A 20,271-nucleotide genomic window follows, 5' to 3' on the forward strand; every position below is an offset into this window, starting at 1 on the left:
TATTATAGGTAGTGTTTATACTTGTGATTGTAATTTTATATTTTATATTACCGTATTAGTTTACCTAAATACAGTGCTTAAAATGGACCGACGTATTAGCTTTTCCGTATGGTTAAAATTAAAATTTCAGAATTGTGAATCGTAAAAACCTGGTTCGGCACAACAGGATCGTCCCTCACCAGTGCATGAGCACCTCTCTCCAATTCAACAACCCCTCACCAGTGCATGCGCACCACCAAACAGAGTAACAACCTCTCTATAATACCAAATTCTACGAGCGACAACTGGACTCCTTATGACGAGCAATAATCAGTGCGTTTTATTATTTTGATTCGAGTATTTTGAGTAATTAATTTGTGTCACCTAAAACTCCTACAGCATAACCCAGAGACAGCTACGAGTCAGGTAAGACATACTATTACATAAAATATATTATTATTGACTGCATTATATGACATTATAAGCACATACCTATACATTTATATTGTACAGAGTATTTGATCAAATTCTGGAATACACGACCTCGAGAGCCCTCCGACGATCAGGAGGAAGGTAAAAGTGTAAATTGAGACAATTTTGAATATAAGTATCGGCAGGCGTCGTACTTATATTTACGGTTCTTCTTTCATTTTTAATATTTTGTTTATTCTATTTTTGCGTTATCACAAAACTTTTGTTACAGATCTATAAATATTATTTTATAAATTAACACATTTTTTGTTTTTAAATAGATATAAGGTTTACGTCTAATGGTTAACGTATTTAAATACATTATATTGTACATTTATAAATACGCTGTTATTGTATAATTTTGTATAAATTATAAGTAAACAATTTAAGGAACCAAATATAGTTAATATACAATTTATTGTAATTGCACTGTTAAAGTCTAAAGATAAAAAAGGTCACAAAATATTTTGTTTGTTTAGGTAATTTTGTCTAGAGCTTAAGATAAGTAAATTCATATTTTAAAACCAGTCATTAAATTAGGTAGTTTTTTATTGACGATTAAAAAAAAATTATTTACTATGATAATGTTTGTGCGATAACAATGCCCTCGACATATAGGAATACAAACCTCCGACGCGATTCCGGTGAACCACGAGTCTGTTACCGTTATCTCCGTAATAAATAGTTCGCTTTCATTACCAATATTGTCGACCACAATTAGTTTTCAGTGTAGTTTTAAGTGTTGTCAGTCGGCAGTTTGTCACTGTAAATTCTCGTTATAAAGTGTAGCTGCCGGAGTGGCGATCTTTGCCCCGCCCGCAATAAAACTCAAACATCAAAACTTACCATTTCAATTAATTCAATAAGCATCATTCGTGCATGAAAAATAGAGAGACCTCCAGTCTGGATGTTTCCGAAATTGTTGATTGTGGCTAGGTAGTATCGCCTACCAGCGTGCACCAATAACGACGTCGGCGATAGCAATAATAATATAAGTAATAACAAATAACAATATAATATAATATTATTGTATTAATATGATAATGAAAACACGTATAGTCGTAGTAAAAGACTAAGAAAAGACTCCAGAATTCAGAATCCTGCAGATGTCCAATTCACATTCTATGAGCGGCACTCGGACAGATCGCCTAGCTGTGCGTCGGGTGAGCAAACGTATAATTACAAGTGATATCATTACCTTTAAATAATATCATACATACGATGTGTGAAATCCGATAGATTTGAATTTCGACTTTGCATATACGCATTGAAACGGAATTTCAGCTTAACATTTTAAATCTTCCAAATTCACCCTGGTCTTATTCGTCGCAAAATCGGAATGTGCCTAGTGCCGCAGGCGGTGGATCGGCTACAATCCGGGACCTCGTCATACTCGTCGTAAATCGGTATTTTTAAATTTTTGTAATCCATTCGAAGCATCGAAGCCGATCGGTGCATCTCGTTTGGTCCGCCGTCCGGGTACGTTTTTATTCCACGCCGAGTATACGGGTGCAGGCATAAAGGAGCTGTACACCATACAGAATAAATACCTATAGAGTACCTACGTCATATACAATCCCCGGGCATTAACAAGTTGAAAAGTTACAGTTAAGTTAATTTTAACTTTTTAACTTTACCTAATAAAATTTAATTTTCATTAACATAATTTTTCACTTAACTGATTTTTAACGAAATAAACTTAAAAAAATACCTAACGGGTTACTTATATAATCAAATCCAATTTCGTTAATTTATGAAAATTAAACAATACATATATATTATAATTATTATTGATGATACATTCTGTTGATAAGTTAATTGTAAGTTTTCATATAATTTTAACTTAACTGAGTTTAAAAAAATTATGATATCTATTAACTTTAGACTTTTTAAAATGTTTTCTATCAACAAATTATCATTAACTCTCCCAGGATTGCTTATATATATAATAATATAATATATATGGTGATACAACTACAAACATTTATTTTTTATCAGTTATTATTATTGTTATTATGTCTTGTTTTCAGTAACTTCACCGTTCTCAAACTGCAACACACGTTTCAATATTGACGTCTCATTTACAGCGGTTCTTCACTACGATGTCGATGTATTCGCATCGCGGTTACACAAGTAGAGACTCCAGATATTTGAAATTTAGCACCCAAGCTGCGGTCCAATTGCAACGGCGGCACAATAAATCGTCCAACCACTATGATGGCGCGGTCGCAGTCGCCGCCGCCGCCGCCGGTCAGCTGCTCGACGACCTGAGCCACAAAGACTCCATGCAACTCAAAAGCCTCGTCCACAAGACATTTTCCACGGTGAGTATAACGACGACCGACCAATGACCACAGTAATAATATTTCGGTACCTTGTAGTTATATTTGTATAGGTGCCTTGTAGGTGTACTTGTAATTTATTAGACATCGTATACTGTTATTATAATTCATAACAGTTGTAAGAGTCATCTTTATTCTTTAGTAAAAACCAGGTTTGATATGTATCGTAACTTCACACGAATTGGAGTTATCTTCGGACCAGCGATTTCCCTATTTTATTTTTAATTGTAATTGTAAATTTTTGTAATTTTCGAAGATTTTGAAATATTTTGCAATTTTTGTTTACTTATTACGTGATAAAATGTACAAATTGTTATTTCTTGGGTAGTTATACAATCAACATACAAGTATGATGTAAATTCTTGCATTAGGTGGAATGTCTTTTCCTAAGAGTAGAAAAACATTCTTTAGATATGGACATAGGAGTCACATTCTTTACGTATGGTCATAGGACTCATAGGAGTCGAACGAGTGTCGTGACATTATTTAGATATCGATAATAATAATTTAATGGCCAACATATGTTTAAAATGGCCATGGCCCAATATTTTCAAAATATTTTGACTCAAGCAAAAATGACCTTAGATACATGCAATTTTCACTGAATATTTGTGTGAGCATTTTCTATGCACCATAACATTTTGAAAATATTTTGATTTGTGTTGAACTTTTTATAGGCATATGAAATTTTCGATTATTATTTGTTTTTTTTAAACTAAATGTTGATTTAAAAATTTTCAATAGGTCAAAAGCTCGGATATGTAATTTAAGATTCCTCGCAAGTTGTTGTTAGTGAAAACTAAAAAAAAAGTTGACTTAAATCCACAATAATTTTTATGAGCTTTTGAATTTAGAATTTTTACAAAGTTCGTAAAATCATGAAAATTATAAAATTATTTTGAGTTAGAAATTAATAAAAATTTTACTTTTTATATCTTAGTTTGAAAAATGTAATATAAGATTTCTCATAAGTTTGTCTACCTTTATCGAAAAAAAATGTCTACCTTAAAAGTCAAATTAAATTTTTATGAGCGGTTGAAGACATTTTTACAACATTGGATATTCACTCGATTTCTCGTGTAACGGTTTTCTTATTTTGTTGTAATTCAAAAACGAATACTTGTTGACACTTGAAATTTACACCATTATATGTCTATTTTTTCAATTCATATACTTGATACAATTTTAAAAATATTTTAACTTCTTTTAAGCTGTCGGTCATTTTCAATTTTCATTTTTTTTCTTCTGTAAATGTCAATAAAATGTTATTGGTTGGGTCAAAAAGCATGAAAATGTAATACAAGACTCTTGATATATTGTTACAAAAGCAGTTAAAAAATATTTAAAATACATAGTCACGTTTTTTTTATTATTTATAATTTATTGTTTAAATGTTGACAAAATTTCTTATATTGAAAATTGAAAAATGATTTTATAGTTAAAAATGTATAACATTTTCAATTTGTATAGCTGATGATTGAAAATCTAAAACAAGGTTCTACGTAAGCATTTTTTTCCGTAACTAAAAAATCTAAAAAATGAACACAAACATAGCTTTTTTCATAGTTAGGTATTTTAAGTTGAAATTTATTAGATGAATTAACATATCTACACAAAAAATAAAGATTTTAGTAATTTTGTTGTAATTCGGTTTCAAAACAGCTCAATTTTACATAAGTATATAATATGTATAATATTTTTCCAAAATCATTGAAGTATTGAATAATTTTAATTATGAATTATATTAATTCAACTTACAGGGTACCGTATTCATAATTATTAATAACAATGTAAAATATACTAGACCGACATACCGTCTCCGCTTAGAACCGTTTTTCTTATGCAATGATATTATATCATAAAAATATAATATAATTATATATACCCGTACTATGTGGTATACTATATATCTTAAATTGAAATTATTAATTATAATCTAATAATGTACTCGAAGACACCGTCAATAGCGATGACCTTTGGATTTTCATTATGATAAAAATATAATAAGCGTACTACTAAAACAAATTCAATATTGTCAATGTCTAGTATATATACTATATGGTCTATTAAACTACAACGAGTGATACTGATAAATAGACTGAGAAAAAAATACCTCATCGAGTACACAAAAAAAATATAATAATACAAATTGTCAGATAAATGATTTAGCAAACAATATCGAATGTGATCGAACACTTTAAACAATAAGAGACAAGACATAGATTATTCCGAGATTGATTATAATCTACGAGCACGCCCTCAATTTTATTGCCATACATATTATATTTATGTACCTATGTTTTGGGGGCTGAACACAACATTTTTTTCAGACTAAATTTTTCCTGACCATTACAGTTGCCATGCCAACCAAGTAATAACAAAGGAGAAATTTTGTTATTTAACGTTATAATATAATTTATAGTTACAGTACCTAATTAGATCACATATTGCAAGATTGGTTAACCTAACCTAACCGATGCAAAATATAATTACATTACCAAGCTGACTTAGGGTTACAGTGTCGAGACCCGAAGAATAATATAATTACGTTACCATACTATTATACTAACCTCATCGACACATTTTTTTTAAGCCGGGCTTAGAGCTGAGTCATTTGTCTTGTCGTGGCATGTCCAAAAGTCCATACCTCGTTGTACATCAGATATTTGACTTGTCAAATAAGTGCCTCAATCGAATTAATTGTTTGAGCCATTGGTATTTTACTTATTTTTGAAGTTATAAGTAGGTATGTCAAATCCAATTTTTTAATTGCGAGTAAAAGGTCAATGTACTACAGTGATAACAGGGAATAAAGCAATGTTTGCTTTAGTGTAGCATTTTGAATGGCGTGTGTTACCATTTAGAACTAATAGGTAGAAGTGTAGAACTAATGATGATAATAGTTTATTGTGATCAAATAATATGATATGGGTACGTCAAATACGATTTAGATATGATATCCCTGTATTACAATTTAAATCATGCAATAAACAAAGTTTGTTTAAGGGTGAGCAGAGTCCAATACATAACATATAAAAAAAGTTAATTATTTAAATCATAAACACAATCATAATTCATAGGTATACATTTTGTGTTTATAATGAATTATTATCTAAAATAGTATAATATATTCTTATAGTTTTACAAATTAACGAAATTTGATTAGTTAATCAATAATATTATATTAACTAAATATAAATATAAAATATTTATCGTTTTATGTCACATAAAATTGCAGTGCAACGTCAATCTGATACACACGGTAAATGCCCCTCAGATGTATGGCATGTACTTGTTGCGCAAGGAGGAAATGCGGTTGGCCCACGTGGGACAAAGTGACAAGGAACTTATCCTTTATCACGTCACCACCAAGTCCAGGGCAGTGGAGTCGTTGAAAAACGGACTTGACTGGCGGCGCACTCGACGTTCCAAGTTCGGGAACGGTGTGTCGTTCAGCGACGACGCCGACTATGCCAACTATTATGCCGACAAGTTCACCAAAGAAGGTATTGTGACAGCGTTTATTATTAATTTTTGTTTGTTTGTCTACAAAATTCTCCACCTTCCACGGACTAAAAAAAAAAGCACCAAAATTCAAAGGTCCTCAAAAATAGTTGTCGATACATTCGAATGTAAAGCTGCTGTGAAAGCTGTGACTTTAAATCCAATAATAGCTCCATACCATTCCTCTTTTTGTACAAATCAGTCTGCCACCAACGTCGTTGTTTTAGCCTTTTTTTTTACTTTTCTTCCAAATAGGTCATCAATATAGTCGCACTACTCATTACCAGTATCGCATAATCTTCGGAAGACATATAGTTAGTAGTTACTAGTAGACAAGTACGAACGATACTGCTGGTATTTCGGTAAGCAAAGGTGGGCAAGTTAATGAAAATAATTAACTCGAGTTAAGTTAAGTTAAGAGGACACAAGATCAATAAGTTAAAAGTTAACAGTTAACAAATTATAAACTTAACTCGATTAGTTAAAAGTTAATATAGAAAAAAAAATTAACTTAACTCAGTTTAAAAAAAGTTAATCTATTTTTTTTTTTAAGTAAATCACATAAAGAGTGAATGTGTCTTTCTAGTTTCTAATTTATAAATTATAAATCAATTTGATTTAACTTTTATCATAATGTGCACTGTATACCCTTTTACTTTTTTATTATTTATTAAATTAAACTATAAAATAAATATATTAATATACACAAAATTATGTTATCAAGAAAAAGTACAGAAATGTTTGTGTTATTATAGTATTGGATTATATTTATTTTATACTGATATAGTAATATTTACGTATAAACAAAAAATTTCAAAATGTTTTTAACTTATTGGTTTTTTTTTAAAATCAACTGAGAATAGCTAAGTTATTTCAACTGTAAATTAAACTAGTTAAGTTCATAAGTTAATTAGAAAACAAACTAACTAGTTAAGTTAAAAAGTTTAAAAAAAATAAACTTTTTAACTGGTTAATGCCCACCTTTGTCGGTAAGTTCGTTGTAGGTTGGACGTCGGTATTGGTTCGCGAGCGGATCGCAAGTGTGTACGCGAAATTAACGAATATGACACGAACACTTCGCGAGCGGTTCGCGATAGGTTCGGCTCGCACATGCATACGCAGTTTTATAATAGTTTATGGTTCTTAAAATAACTTGTACGTGGCTTTAACCGTGTTGACAAACAGCTGGCGAGTCTGCCGAGTGGGCATTAACGAGTCAAGAAGTTAAAGTTACCTGCGTTACTTTTAACTAGTACCTAGTTAAGTAACCTAACCTAACCTTATATGCGTGCACGTAATATTGTACAGTCGAGTGAAATACATTTTATTTTATTTTTCTGTTCTCGTGGCCGGCCAACCCAGACAGTCGGGTGATCATCGTCTGTGCGGTGCTGGTGAATAAAACGCATCGGGTATCCGGTAAACGTAACGAGGGGAATTTGATCGTACCGCCAGGCAGTGTCGACACGACGGTGAGCCCCAACGGCCGCGTGTACGTCAAGTACAACGACTACGACTTCTATCCGCTGTACTTTATGCACTATCAACGGACACCAGAACACCTGAACGAAAGCAAATATTTCCATAACAACCCCCATAGTAAATGGCAGCAAAACAACCGGGTGGTGCAGCAGCAACAGCAGCAGCGAGAGTTACAAGCGCAGCGCGAGCGAGAGCGTGCACAACGTGAGCGGGAGCTGCGGGCTCAGCGAGAGCAAGAGGCGTGGAGGCAACAGGAAAAGCAGCAGGCGCAGCGTTATTTAGATCAACTACGGCAGGAGCAGGAACTGCAGGAGCGCCGTCGACGAGAGCGGGAACAGGAGCTGTCGTACTCTCGGCAAGCACAGGGACCGCGTTCTCGAGAAAGCAATAGCAATTGTCTGATTCTCTGATGATTGTAATATTTAATGTTCGACTTGTCAGTAGTTTTTACGCGACCGATTTCAACTATAATTGTCCGTAGAATTATTTGAATTTTTTTTCTACCTTCGCTAAATCGCACAATTTTTGTTTACACTTTTCATATTTTCATATTATACTCCACTCAGGTCTTCATAATTATAGTTTGTACAAAGTTTTCTCTCTTGAACGATTCTTCCTACCAATCATAAAGGTATGGCGTTGTAACGTTTGATTGGATTTTTTAAATACATTCAAATGAACGTAGGTCTCATTATACTCACACTATTATACCTGAGAATTGTGTACCTACCTGTTATACTTATTTGCGAATAAATGGATAAGATAACTGTTGTTTGGTTCCCGAACTTCTTTTGCAATTGATAAAATGTTGAAGATGTTCTGATAAAAACGGCAACCGGAAGTAAAAACGTATAATAATATTGATTTTGCAATGAAACTGTATTATATATTACGCCAAAGTGGATCTGTTGGCTAGGTATAGTTCTACGGTAAAGACTATGTTTCAATACTATAATAATTTTACAAATAATAATATTATTATATATTATTATTATTATAATATTATGTATTACTAGGTGATCCCGTGCACTTCGTTGTCCGTTAAGAATGCCATCTGTATATTTTAAGAAACTTGAATCTTGATGGTGATAAATGATAATGCGAGCATTATATTTTCAGGTAGGCAATCCACACAGGCCCCGCTAGGTGAATACTATATTACCATCTTTATGATTATATGAATAATATGTTTTATTTTATTTTTTATTTTGATTGTGGACACTTCGATGAGCGGCTACAATAAGTGCATCTCAGCCTCCTTGGTAGGCACTAGGCAATATGCGGAAATTCGATTTGTTACATGCTTAACCCTGTTCTGCCCGATTAACCATTGCAGGCAACCAATAACCAAAAACAAAAAAAAACTAGCGGCCCTATCCGCCCCTGTCTGTACTTCTGTACAGTAATCCCTCGTTATTCACGGGGGTTGCGTTCCAGTAAAATTGAGCGGATAACGAAACCGCGGACAATGAAACCACAATAATTGACGATTATTAATCTTACATCTATAGTCTGTACTCTGTAGGTACCTTATGTGTGGAATTTATCTGTAATAAGTACAAAAATACATACGTAGTTGTACTATCTATAGTTGTCTAAAATAAAAAATTAAAATTATCCACATTGTTCGAATAATGACGATAAAACGTTATCGTATTGATAACATTTTATCGTGGACTCAACCTGTGGGATTGAATAAATGATATGGCCTTAATCCGTGTGTTCCTAAATTCATCTGATCGGTCAGCCGCTGGAGGGGAGGTAATCAAGCCGATTGACTTATCAGTAATCTGTTATTTTACGGATGGACTGAAATGAAACACGAGCGTCTAGAGACAGCGCCTCTTATCAGCAATAGTGTTATCAGTATCACATATCACTACAGTTGTCTTATCACATAATCGGAAAATAATCAAAAATAAAAATTCATATTATACCTATTACATTATTAAATAATTATTTGAAAAAAATGTTCTTTATAATCAATGATATAAGTCACAAATAACATACAAGGAAACTTTAAAAAATTAAGTATTAGAAAAGATGCAAGTGTCTCATAAACTTGTTTGTTATAACTTATAAATAATATGATACCTATAGAAATATAAAAAAATAATAATGTAAAATATAAAAAAATTAAAAATATAAAAACACATTTATAAAATACACTAAAATACAATAATAATATAATTCATTTCTTCTTTTGCTCAAATCGTCCATACGAATGTTCAAAATTATGGTCAATATTTATGTATGGCGTGTCTATGCCTTTTAAATCATTTTTTATTTGATTCATAACTTTTATTGTCGGCTTGTTTAGCCTTTGTTCCTCCGGTGCTTTTGTCCTTGGTTTTTTCGTGGAATAAAACCGTATCTGTTTATCTACATTTTTGTTAGATGGCTCTCGATTTTCTAAATTTTTTACAAAATTGCTTTCTTGTTGGTAAAGAACTGTTAAACTAGAATCTACTGATGAGTTTATTTTTTGGATTTGTTTATCATCAAGTGTACCTGCTTGTGATATAAACATATTATACAATTGCTGAATTTTATTAGCAACAGATTCAGTTGATGGTATGGTAAGCTGTTGTGCAGCAGGCATTTTCATACACACTTCGTCGTTTTCTATAGGATTGCATATTACATCCATACTCACATCTTCATTATTTAGCATTGAATTCATCCGAACAGCGTGTATATGCTTACACATGTTGTTTTTAATACTGTAGTCATAACATGTGCAAGAAAACAAATGAACACAACATTTGCACACAATACAAATTACCTTACACGAGCATGGTTTATTTTGCTTAATTAAATAATCTAATTCTAATGAATTAGATGCCACCGACCAAGTATCATCTGATATTTTAATAACTTTGTAACTAGCTTGTAGAGCAGAGCGATGTCGACTGTTAATAGCATTTACAAAATGAGTTACTTTACCACCATTACATAACTTAACAAGTCGTTCAAAATTTTTATCTCTTACTACTTTTAGTAAATGCCACAATAGAGCATCAAGCCTTTGATTTTTTTTCCCTTTTAAATAGACATGCTTCAAAGTTTTATGAAAAGCTTCTAAAACCATATTGGTATTGAGCATAGCCTGACGTCGGTAACATGCAGCCCACAACTTTTTCCGGTGAACATAAGTACTTTGAAAGTATGCCTTGAAGTTGTGCATTGCAGGCTCTTCCTCTAACTTGCACAGAAAAGAACTTAATAAAGTTTCAAACTCTGTTATATCAGATTCGTCTAGTAAGACACGGAGGGTTTTATAAACGTACGCTTTTGTAGTTATTGATCCATCAATTTTTTTTAAATTTTTACGCCAATTGTTGTCAATATGCCATTTACATAAGAGATGAAATTTAGGAATAGGAGACATAATTTTTATCCATGCATTCCAGTACGCAGAAGCGTCATCACTCATGAATACATTAGGTGTAAGAGAACCAGTTACTTCTTTGATTTTTGAAAAAAAAACAGTCATGTGCACTTCATCAATCTTAGAACTAATACAAAAAGCAGCAGGGTATCCTTCACCGAATTCGTCAATCACAATAATAGTTGTTAAATTGAAATTATATTGGTTCGTGCCGTGAGTAGAGTCTATACATAATTTTTCACTACTGAACTTCTCAAGAACAGCCTTTTGTGTTTCAGTAAATATAATTATCATAAAATCATCTTTTTCTAATGGGAAATACTCAGTTCCTTGTGTTTTGTATAAAATTATAGGATTTAATGTTTTATTAGGATTCTGAGCAAATCGCTTTACCTGAAGATCCACACTTAATGCATCAACATCATGTAACTTGTACTTGTGGAGTAAACCAAATTTAGCAGAAATGTTATATATGTCCTTCCTTGTTATTATATTTTTTTTTTCGATATTATAATCAGTTTCATTGCGTAACTGATCAATTATGACATTTGGCGGGATTCCATTTTCAATTTTATCTATAAATATAATAATAAGTACATAAAAAGGTATAATTTCAAAATATAATTAAAATTTATGTTATTGAATATAATACTCACAAGATTCACATTAACTGCATTAATTGGAATAATATCCTAATACATATATAAACAATTGTATAACATAAAATAAAACAAACATTAATATCAATCACAATTTGTTACTTGTTAGTTGTTACTATGAACCAATATATAAAAACATTGACTGTTATTTAAGTATAGTATTTAATAATAAAAACAATCAATCGTTAAAATAATATACAAAAACAGAATAATTACAGAGAAAAACAATAAAGTACAATATTAATTATTATTAATATATTAGACCATGTTCAACTCCACCTGGTAAGAGTAAATCTCAAAAATAAATACAAGTATACCAGCAATTTTTTCTTGAACACCAGTTGGAATAGGAAGAAATCTTATTTCATTTTGGTGACCTATGTGAGTCTTGCAATATGTTGCTTCGACACTAATCGGTCCAGCAACAGTTCTTATAAAAGAAGGACAGCATTTATCTTGATCATTAAAAAATAAAAATTATAAAAAAATGTATTGTATAAAATTATAACATTGGCTCTTTACCAATTTTACAAGATCCAGTTATCTTTAACGCACGTTCTCCTTTTCCTTTTGATTTAAATGCTCCAGACCGATGGCAGAAATATTTGGTAGTGATAGTTTTGTCCATATTGGTTTTACATCCTCTATGTTGGACATAGCGTGTCGATGTGGCCAATTCCTCCTTTTCTTTCCAATCCTTAAACTCTACAGCAAATTTTAATAAAATATAGATATTTAATACAGTTTTGTAGTGTAAAGAATATTTTTATTTCATACTCGGAATACAAATTAGATTATTAGAATGTATGATACTTAATTGGGTTAAGAGTAAATTTTGAACTGAAGAATTAAAACAATACATTTTACAAAAAATATTTGCATATGAATTTTTCAAATCCTTACCTTGAAGAGAACTAAATTTAAACTATATGGATTTGATAACAATATGCAAAAGTTTAGGAACACGCGGAATAATAATCACTATAAGGTATAAGATGGTATAAGATCTATGGTAAATTGTGACATGTTATCAAGTCAATTGTAGTGGTAATTGATAAGTGATAAAATGATTATAAGGGTGATAAACTGATAAACAATCAAATTGTGAATTTACATCCTTTTTCTTCAAAATTGAAAAAAACAGAACAGCAGTATCTAGTCACTACTCACTTGTGATTGTATATTTATTATTTGTATACGACAATGTCGACTTATAATGACCGACGACGGAAAGAACGTGAAAATATCGGTTTGATTGGCGTTCCAGAAATCTGGGAAAAATCACCTCCACAACCTACCAACAAGTAATATATATTCATATATCATATTTTTTTAACATCATATCTAGCTTGTGCAAAACATAAGTAAATATATTATTGAAAATTGAGATTCGATTATAAAGAGCAGGTTATATGTCTGTAGCGGTATTGTCCCTTACTTGGTTCTTAACAATTGTTTACTGAGTTATCAAATGTCAGTATCAGATATAATTGTTGTGATACATTTAAATTTCAACATTTATTTACTCTTGCTGTTAGGTTTATTGACCATACAAAATGCATGCATTTTGATTTAGTATACTGTTCTGTTTGGCATGAAGATTTTTTGATTTTTATTTAAAGATTTAAAATGTTAAATAAGTACTAAGTTATTTAAATGAAAGTTTTATTCTTAGTCAGAAGTTTATTTCTTGGACATTAATTTACATTTCCTTTGATGTAGTATAAAAACAATCTTAATAAGATGTGTTGATCGTTGAATTACAGTCAATAATATAATGCTATTGATTGTATACAAATTTAATTTAATGTAAAAAATTAAAAAAATCTATGTACATTATTTGGATCAAAAATATTTGTTTTACGTTTGTTGAGTAGAAATTACTGCCAAATCAATAGTATCATGCTTAATAAAATAAAATCTTTTAGTTATAATTTTCTCTCGGTTTTGTCTCACCATAATAATGTATAGTACCAATCTATGTAAATGACCTATATTATTTGGAGATTCATAAACAATTAAAAAGGTATCACAAATTTACTAATTATTACATTAATGTAAATTTGTTTAGTATGTAAGTATTTTCTAGGATCATAACAATAAATAGTAATAGTTGTTACTTTGTACTTTGTTCTAAAACAGTTTAGATACAGATGACGAAAACACTTTGAATCAAAATAATCTTGCAATCGCTCCAATTAAATCGCATAAGAAAAGAAAGAAACAAAAAGATAAATCAAAGGTAATATTTTTAAAAGTTTTGGAATTTTCAAGGTATTTATTTGTTTAATATTTTTATCTTTTTTTTAGAAATCAAAAAAGTCCAAAAAAGCTAAAAAACACAAAGAATCACATAAGAAAAAAAAGAAGAGAAAAGTATCATCAGACAGTTCAAGTTATTCAAGTAGTGAAGGCGAAGGTGATGAATGGATTGAGAAAAAAGGTTAGTAAGCTCATTTTTTTAAAACGTTATTTTTATGAAATTAATAATTTTTAAATTATTTATTAGGTGCCAAAGAACCTACCGTAGATGACATGGTGGGACCATTACCGAAGCCTAATGTCACTTTAACACAAAAAGAGTATGGCCACGCTTTGTTACCCGGGGAAGGTGCAGCCATGGCAGCTTATGTACAAGATGGTAAACGTATTCCTCGGCGTGGTGAAATTGGTTTGACATGTGATGAAATATCATCTTACGAGTCAGTTGGGTATGTGATGAGCGGAAGTCGACATAGGCGCATGGAAGCTGTGCGTATTCGTAAAGAAAATCAAATTTATTCTGCTGATGAAAAACGTGCATTGGCTATGTTCAGTAAAGAAGAACGACAGAAGAGAGAAAATAAAATTCTTACTCAGTTTAGGGATATGGTGAAAAGCAAAACCTCGAATAAATAATTAGAAATTCAGTTTTGCATGAAGTATTAAGTAATATTATTGACTGATTACAATATAATATTATAATTTATTGTTTTTTGTATAAAAAAATTCATTAGGTATTATATTTGTATAATAAAATTCAAAGGTAAACTCTAAGAGAATGAGACAAATTTGAAATTGGAGATGTAAAAAGTATTCATTGTCATAACTTGTGATGGAACATTTTTTATTCTATGTTGTTTTATCTAAATACAAATAAAAAAATTGTTCATAATTATCATATTATATAATGTTAACACTTAAATATAGTGGCTACTCTATACCTCAATTATATTGACCGAACACATGTTTTCTCCCTGAGGAAATACTTGGTGGGAAAGTATTTAAAATAATTTTATTAAGTTTGATACACATAGATATAGTGAATGGTCAATAGTCAGCAGTCACACTGATAGAACTAATCATCATTCAAAAAAATAAAAAATTGTATCCATCACTATATAAGCTATGAATCAGAATGAAGAGACCTCCACTTATGAATGTATGATTAACTGATGATTAAAATATAATAAATCAATGTATAAAATGCTTGGTAATTGTTTGTTATCGCCACCTGTCTTCTCGATCGATCAGAAAAAATTTTGGTACTTATCATTCAAAAATATGTACGAGGTATAATTTTATCAGAAAGCCTACAATTTCCAAGTTCACAACCCTCATATGTTGTTGATCCAGACACTGCAATACACCTCAAAATACAGAGGTTGTGGGTCTAGTAAATTGGACAGTAAAAAGCGTTTTGAAACTAATTGACATTTTCTAGATTTGTATTTGGCAGAACTTATGTGGAAAACACAAATTCATGGGTGAGATGCATTTGCAAGTTTGCAACTATTTTAAAAGATTTATCCAAAATGTTGGACTCCCGTATAATTAAATACTTAAACATTCATGGAAATTTTTTTGTATTATAGTTACTTAATAGGAATCCTTTATTTATTAAAATTAAGTACTTTTGTCATTTTTATTATAACATAATATCGAGAAATTTAACTATGAGGTAGTGGGGCAACTAGCGAGTATCTGATTTCTTTGTAAGTTTATGATAAATTGATAACAATTTAATATAAAATAATTACATCAAAATATTGTAAAAATATTAATCTTGATTTTTTTTATGAATCATAAAAATATTTTATACTATACTCAAATGAATATGCATTTTTTGTTCAGGAACATTGTTTTAAATTTTAATTGAAGATTTCCAATAATGATTATAAATTGCTTGTTATTAACATAACTATTTATAATGTTATAGCATTGTTCTCAAAAATAAAAATCAATTGACAAAACATGGGAGATGTTAAAAATCTATTAGTTATATCTTTGCTAAAAATAGTTATTGATTTACAGTATTTATAATCAATGGTTATATGTATAAATCATTACACATATTCAAAGCTCTTATTTTTTTTCATTCATTTAAAGGTATGGATTCCCCTTACCTACAGATCATGCACCGTACATAGCATTTTTCACTAAAATATATTTACCATACCTGTTAGCACCATTTATTTATCTAATAATAATTAATCATCAAACATAAACAGGCTAGATGTATTATAATATACAAACAGCGGCCCTCCGTGTGGTATTTTCAAATTCATGACACTGTTATAAAGTAGCTTTATAATCATTGATAAAATTGAGATGTATTAGGTCTATTATATTGAGGCAATAGTTCATAATTTCAATTCGGTGGCAGAATGAAAGTATGATTTTTCTTAGAAAATGTGTAGGTACAGGAACAACAATAGTACGTACATCTCAGACATAAGAGGTTTATTTTATCAGTGTTATCAGTTTGATTGATGCATTTTGACTAACATATTCCTAATAACACAGTGATTGATGTGATTGATTAACTAAATCAAACTTTGCTCCCTAAGTTGTTTAACTCCATTCAAGTGTTTTCGATGATAGGCAAATGTCTTTAACCTTTGTAGGTGCTGGAGTCCTGATAAGAGACCAGTTATTGTTATAATTTGAGTTCTACCTGTGTTCTCCAGATCCCTAAGTAATACTTCAGCAATTGATGAACTCTTTCTACTGTCCCCACAAATCCATCCATATATTTTCATATTTAATGCTTACAGTTAAAGTACCTAGTGAGAAAGATATAAGTTTATATATTACAAGGGTTGCCATTGATAAGTCACAAGCCACTCATATAATGAAGTAAAAATGTTAAGACATGAGTTGCAGTTCAGTGATCCCTAATATATTATCTGAAATGAGCTAGACAGCTCTGGTACAAAATGAGTATGCACCACTGCTCATTGGTTATTAAATAAGAGAAACATTAACATTATAGATTTATTATGAAATAACATATAAATAAATATAAATATAAACTAACTGACATAATATTAATAAAAAAAAAATTATAAATTAGGTTTTATAAAAATATAATATAGGATCATAAAATACATTTTTAAGTCTATGTTCCAATTCTTAGAAAGCTAAGTATGGTAATTAATGTTATGTTGAGCTATATAATATATTAATATAAAATAAAATAGTAAAATTATTATTAGTATTCCTTAAACATCACCTACATCAGAATAAAATCCAATAAATTTTACTTAATACAATTTTGAGATAAAAATGGAAACTATTACATTATATGACATATCATAAGACTTAAATTATTACAGATGAAAAATCAATGTACATTACATAATATTATATGGTCTTATGAAGATTTTAACACTAATCCTATGATAATTTTTTATTTGAGATAATATTTATTGATATTTATCCAATATTATTTAATTTTTTTAATCGATTGAGCAAAATATTAAAAATATAATTAAATATACCTTATGTATAATGCTGAATGGTAATAGTATCATTGGCTTGTAATTATTTATAAAGATCAATGTTATTTTGTTTTGATTCTTCAGTCATTATGGAATGGTTTAAGCTTTTTGTCATGCCACTCATGTGCATAATCACAAGTGTCCTATTTTTTTTTTTAATCGAAAACGTTGACACATTAAGATTATTTGAATAGTTTGATAAACTGCTTATGATGAAAAGAATTGCGTCATAAATCGACGAATCACTTCATTTTCAAAATAGGGTACTCCAGGTATAAGATACAAAATGCTTAAATATATAATATTTGTTAATTATAGGCATGTCAAGTTTAAATGATTCCACAATGACAAAAAAAATTAGCACACAATCATATTTACTAAAATGTTCTCAGATAATTAATAACTAATGGAAATTATCACTATGTATACTTTTCTTCAATATAGATCATAGAAGGTCTATGCTATATGAAATTAACATTGAACCAAATTAATAAGTACTTCACTGCACAGTCAGTTTGATAGCTTTCACGGTATATTCAGAATTTCATAGTCTAAGAGTAGATTATTTACTCTTTCATGAACCATAGAAGCTTTGGAAATCATTTCAGGCATAGTTTTCAATGTTTCTTCTACGGATGTATCGCCAATAGTCTAAATAAAAAAATAAAAAATATTTTTTAGACCACATATTATTATTTGTATAAAATTTTAAATTGTTGCACTTTCCTAACAATGCAACTTTAGATTCTAAGTGGAAAGATAAATTAAATAATTTTATAATGATGCAAATTCTTTAACTTGGAGGGAGGTTTGTGGGAGTGAAATTGGATCTAGTTGGTACTTAAGGGAGGCCAAAATTGAAATTTTTTGGTACATTTAAAAAATTAGGAAAAAAATAGTTAGAGATAAACATAAATTTGAATGTAGATCAAGTTAGAACAAATTCCATGCATTTTGTTTCTTTTTATAGTAAGTACCTAATTTAAAAATAAATAAATATAGATCTTAAATTTTCATACATGTATTTACTAGAATTGGTATAATTTTCAAAATATTTTGTTTCTTTTAGTGCAATTTAAAGATACCTATTTAAAATTTTAAAAAACTAAATATGATCAAGTGTTAATTTTTGTGTAAAAAAAACTTTAAAGTTGAATAGAATATTTACTATATTTTACTATACACAATGACGGTGCCTACATATTAATACTCAAGTAAAAATAAGTGAATAAAAATATAAGTAATGTTTTATAAAATTAAATGTGTTGTAGGTGCTTGTACAAATGTATATATAGAAATAATATCTAAGACAGGCTGATTAGGGGTCATGACCCACCAGTACAAACTTCAGTAGTGTGTGACACAACATTTTAAGCAATACGTTATCAGCATTTTATCGTATATTATAAATGCAAAACAAGCAAATTTTTAAATCTCGAATGGTATGTTTAACTGAATTTGCTTCAAATGAAATATTGGTTCATAATATTATAAGTATTTTAAATGTGTTAATGGAAATATGATACATAAAATTTCAAAATACCAACCTGATTATACAAGACTTTTTGACAAGGTAGGAATTTCATAGCAAACAGAGCACCATTCCTTATAATCCATGTGTGGTGTCTAGCCAATGTTTTGCTATATGCTTCTTGAGCACAGTGTTTTGTGCTATCATCAGGTTGGAGGTGAACCAGTTTAGACATGAATAGAATAATGAATTCTGAAAAAACATTGATCAGTTATAGTAAAAATTAGAAGTTGGGTACTTAAGACACGTTCATAGAACGTTAATTGGATGTTTTACCAAGACCGCGATGCAATCTCAACAATGTAATAGAGCCAGAACGACCGGAGAACACCAATTGCTTGGAGATCTCATGGAGTATCATAGTCTGAACAGTGGAAAAATTTTGCTCGTCTTCGGTTACCAGCTGGTTAAGGAATCCAATCTTTTCCTCGAGATCACTGACGACGAAACCGAACAAACGACCCAGTTGGGAACAGAATCTGCAAGGGCAACAAATAAAGCATGCATACGAGTAATGTCGTTTGAACGTTTTGTCAACAATATTTTGAGTGTCATCGATGGGCCGCGATATTTACTTGCAAAGTTCTTGATAGGCCAACGCGTAGTTCTTCACGTCCACGTCATCTTCATTGACCAGAGCTTCTTGAAAAGCATTTTGCACAGCCGCCACGCTAAACATCTTTACATCAATATTAATTACTGTAGTTATGTCTTACAGACAGAAATCACCGGGAACGTGCTAACTGCTAATCCACTATCCACCGCGAAGACAGTAAATTGTTGTTCCAATAAATATTGCACTAAAATATTTATAAAATTTCAAATAACGAAGACCGACCGCGGCGTAACGAGGAATAATTATGCTTTAAAAATATTTTTATTTTGGTCAAGTATTGACGATTGTGCTCGTCTCAAACGACAAACACTACTGTACACGTCTTGTTACTTTTAAAAAGAGCCAAGACGTTCGGTTGTGCGATAACTTATCGCCGATAAGACGTGTTACGCTTAATACTCTAATTACTAATAAGTAACCGCCAATCGGTGCACCTTGCGGCACAAACGTTATCGTTGTAATTGCCGACTGTCGAGTCCGCAAAATATTTAAATCGGCGTAGGTACCGGCTCTGTTGTTTATGCGAGTCCCTAC

At 30.4% G+C, this 20,271-nt stretch overlaps 5 protein-coding genes across 7 annotated transcripts; 2 read left to right on the plus strand and 3 right to left on the minus strand.

The window, feature by feature from the left end:
• The first annotated feature begins 1,451 nt into the window (after positions 1–1,451).
• Positions 1,452–8,545, plus strand: LOC111032185 (probable serine/threonine-protein kinase DDB_G0267686). Of its 2 annotated transcripts, none has more exons than XM_022312433.1 (4): positions 1,452–1,613; positions 2,481–2,774; positions 6,031–6,298; positions 7,659–8,545. In XM_022312433.1, exons 2-4 carry the CDS (start codon positions 2,553–2,555, stop codon positions 8,186–8,188), a joined length of 1,020 nt encoding a protein of 339 aa, XP_022168125.1. In that variant the 5' UTR covers positions 1,452–1,613; positions 2,481–2,552; the 3' UTR covers positions 8,189–8,545. The 2 variants fall into 2 exon arrangements, with proteins under 2 accessions (XP_022168125.1, XP_022168126.1); XM_022312434.1 differs by lacking the exon at positions 1,452–1,613 and adding an exon at positions 1,869–2,057.
• LOC111032183 lies at positions 8,213–11,920 on the minus strand. The gene is made up of 2 exons (XM_022312425.1): positions 11,826–11,920; positions 8,213–11,744 (listed from the first exon to the last, which is right to left on the minus strand). The coding sequence occupies exon 2, from the start codon at positions 11,461–11,463 to the stop codon at positions 9,970–9,972; it is 1,494 nt and encodes a 497-aa protein (XP_022168117.1). The 5' UTR covers positions 11,464–11,744; positions 11,826–11,920; the 3' UTR covers positions 8,213–9,969.
• An 11-nt stretch (positions 11,921–11,931) lies between these two features.
• On the minus strand, positions 11,932–12,827 carry LOC111032187. 2 transcript variants are annotated; one of them, XM_022312437.1, is made up of 3 exons: positions 12,732–12,827; positions 12,351–12,533; positions 11,932–12,283 (listed from the first exon to the last, which is right to left on the minus strand). In XM_022312437.1, the coding sequence occupies exons 2-3, from the start codon at positions 12,454–12,456 to the stop codon at positions 12,087–12,089; spliced, it is 303 nt and encodes a 100-aa protein (XP_022168129.1). In that variant the 5' UTR covers positions 12,457–12,533; positions 12,732–12,827; the 3' UTR covers positions 11,932–12,086. The 2 variants fall into 2 exon arrangements, with proteins under 2 accessions (XP_022168129.1, XP_022168128.1); XM_022312436.1 differs by having other exon boundaries at positions 12,002–12,283; positions 12,606–12,798.
• Positions 12,828–12,912: 85 nt separating this feature from the next.
• On the plus strand, positions 12,913–15,294 carry LOC111032186 (NKAP family protein CG6066-like). The gene is made up of 4 exons (XM_022312435.1): positions 12,913–13,132; positions 13,971–14,070; positions 14,139–14,271; positions 14,338–15,294. The coding sequence occupies exons 1-4, from the start codon at positions 13,032–13,034 to the stop codon at positions 14,724–14,726; spliced, it is 723 nt and encodes a 240-aa protein (XP_022168127.1). The 5' UTR covers positions 12,913–13,031; the 3' UTR covers positions 14,727–15,294.
• Positions 15,295–17,632: 2,338 nt separating this feature from the next.
• Positions 17,633–20,271, minus strand: LOC111032195 (ceramide-1-phosphate transfer protein). The gene is made up of 4 exons (XM_022312443.1): positions 19,697–20,271; positions 19,398–19,600; positions 19,138–19,313; positions 17,633–18,241 (listed from the first exon to the last, which is right to left on the minus strand). The coding sequence occupies exons 1-4, from the start codon at positions 19,798–19,800 to the stop codon at positions 18,116–18,118; spliced, it is 609 nt and encodes a 202-aa protein (XP_022168135.1). The 5' UTR covers positions 19,801–20,271; the 3' UTR covers positions 17,633–18,115.

This window comes from Myzus persicae, unplaced genomic scaffold (genome assembly GCF_001856785.1).
Source record: "Myzus persicae strain clone G006 unplaced genomic scaffold, MPER_G0061.0, whole genome shotgun sequence".
NCBI lineage: Eukaryota > Metazoa > Arthropoda > Insecta > Hemiptera > Aphididae > Myzus > Myzus persicae.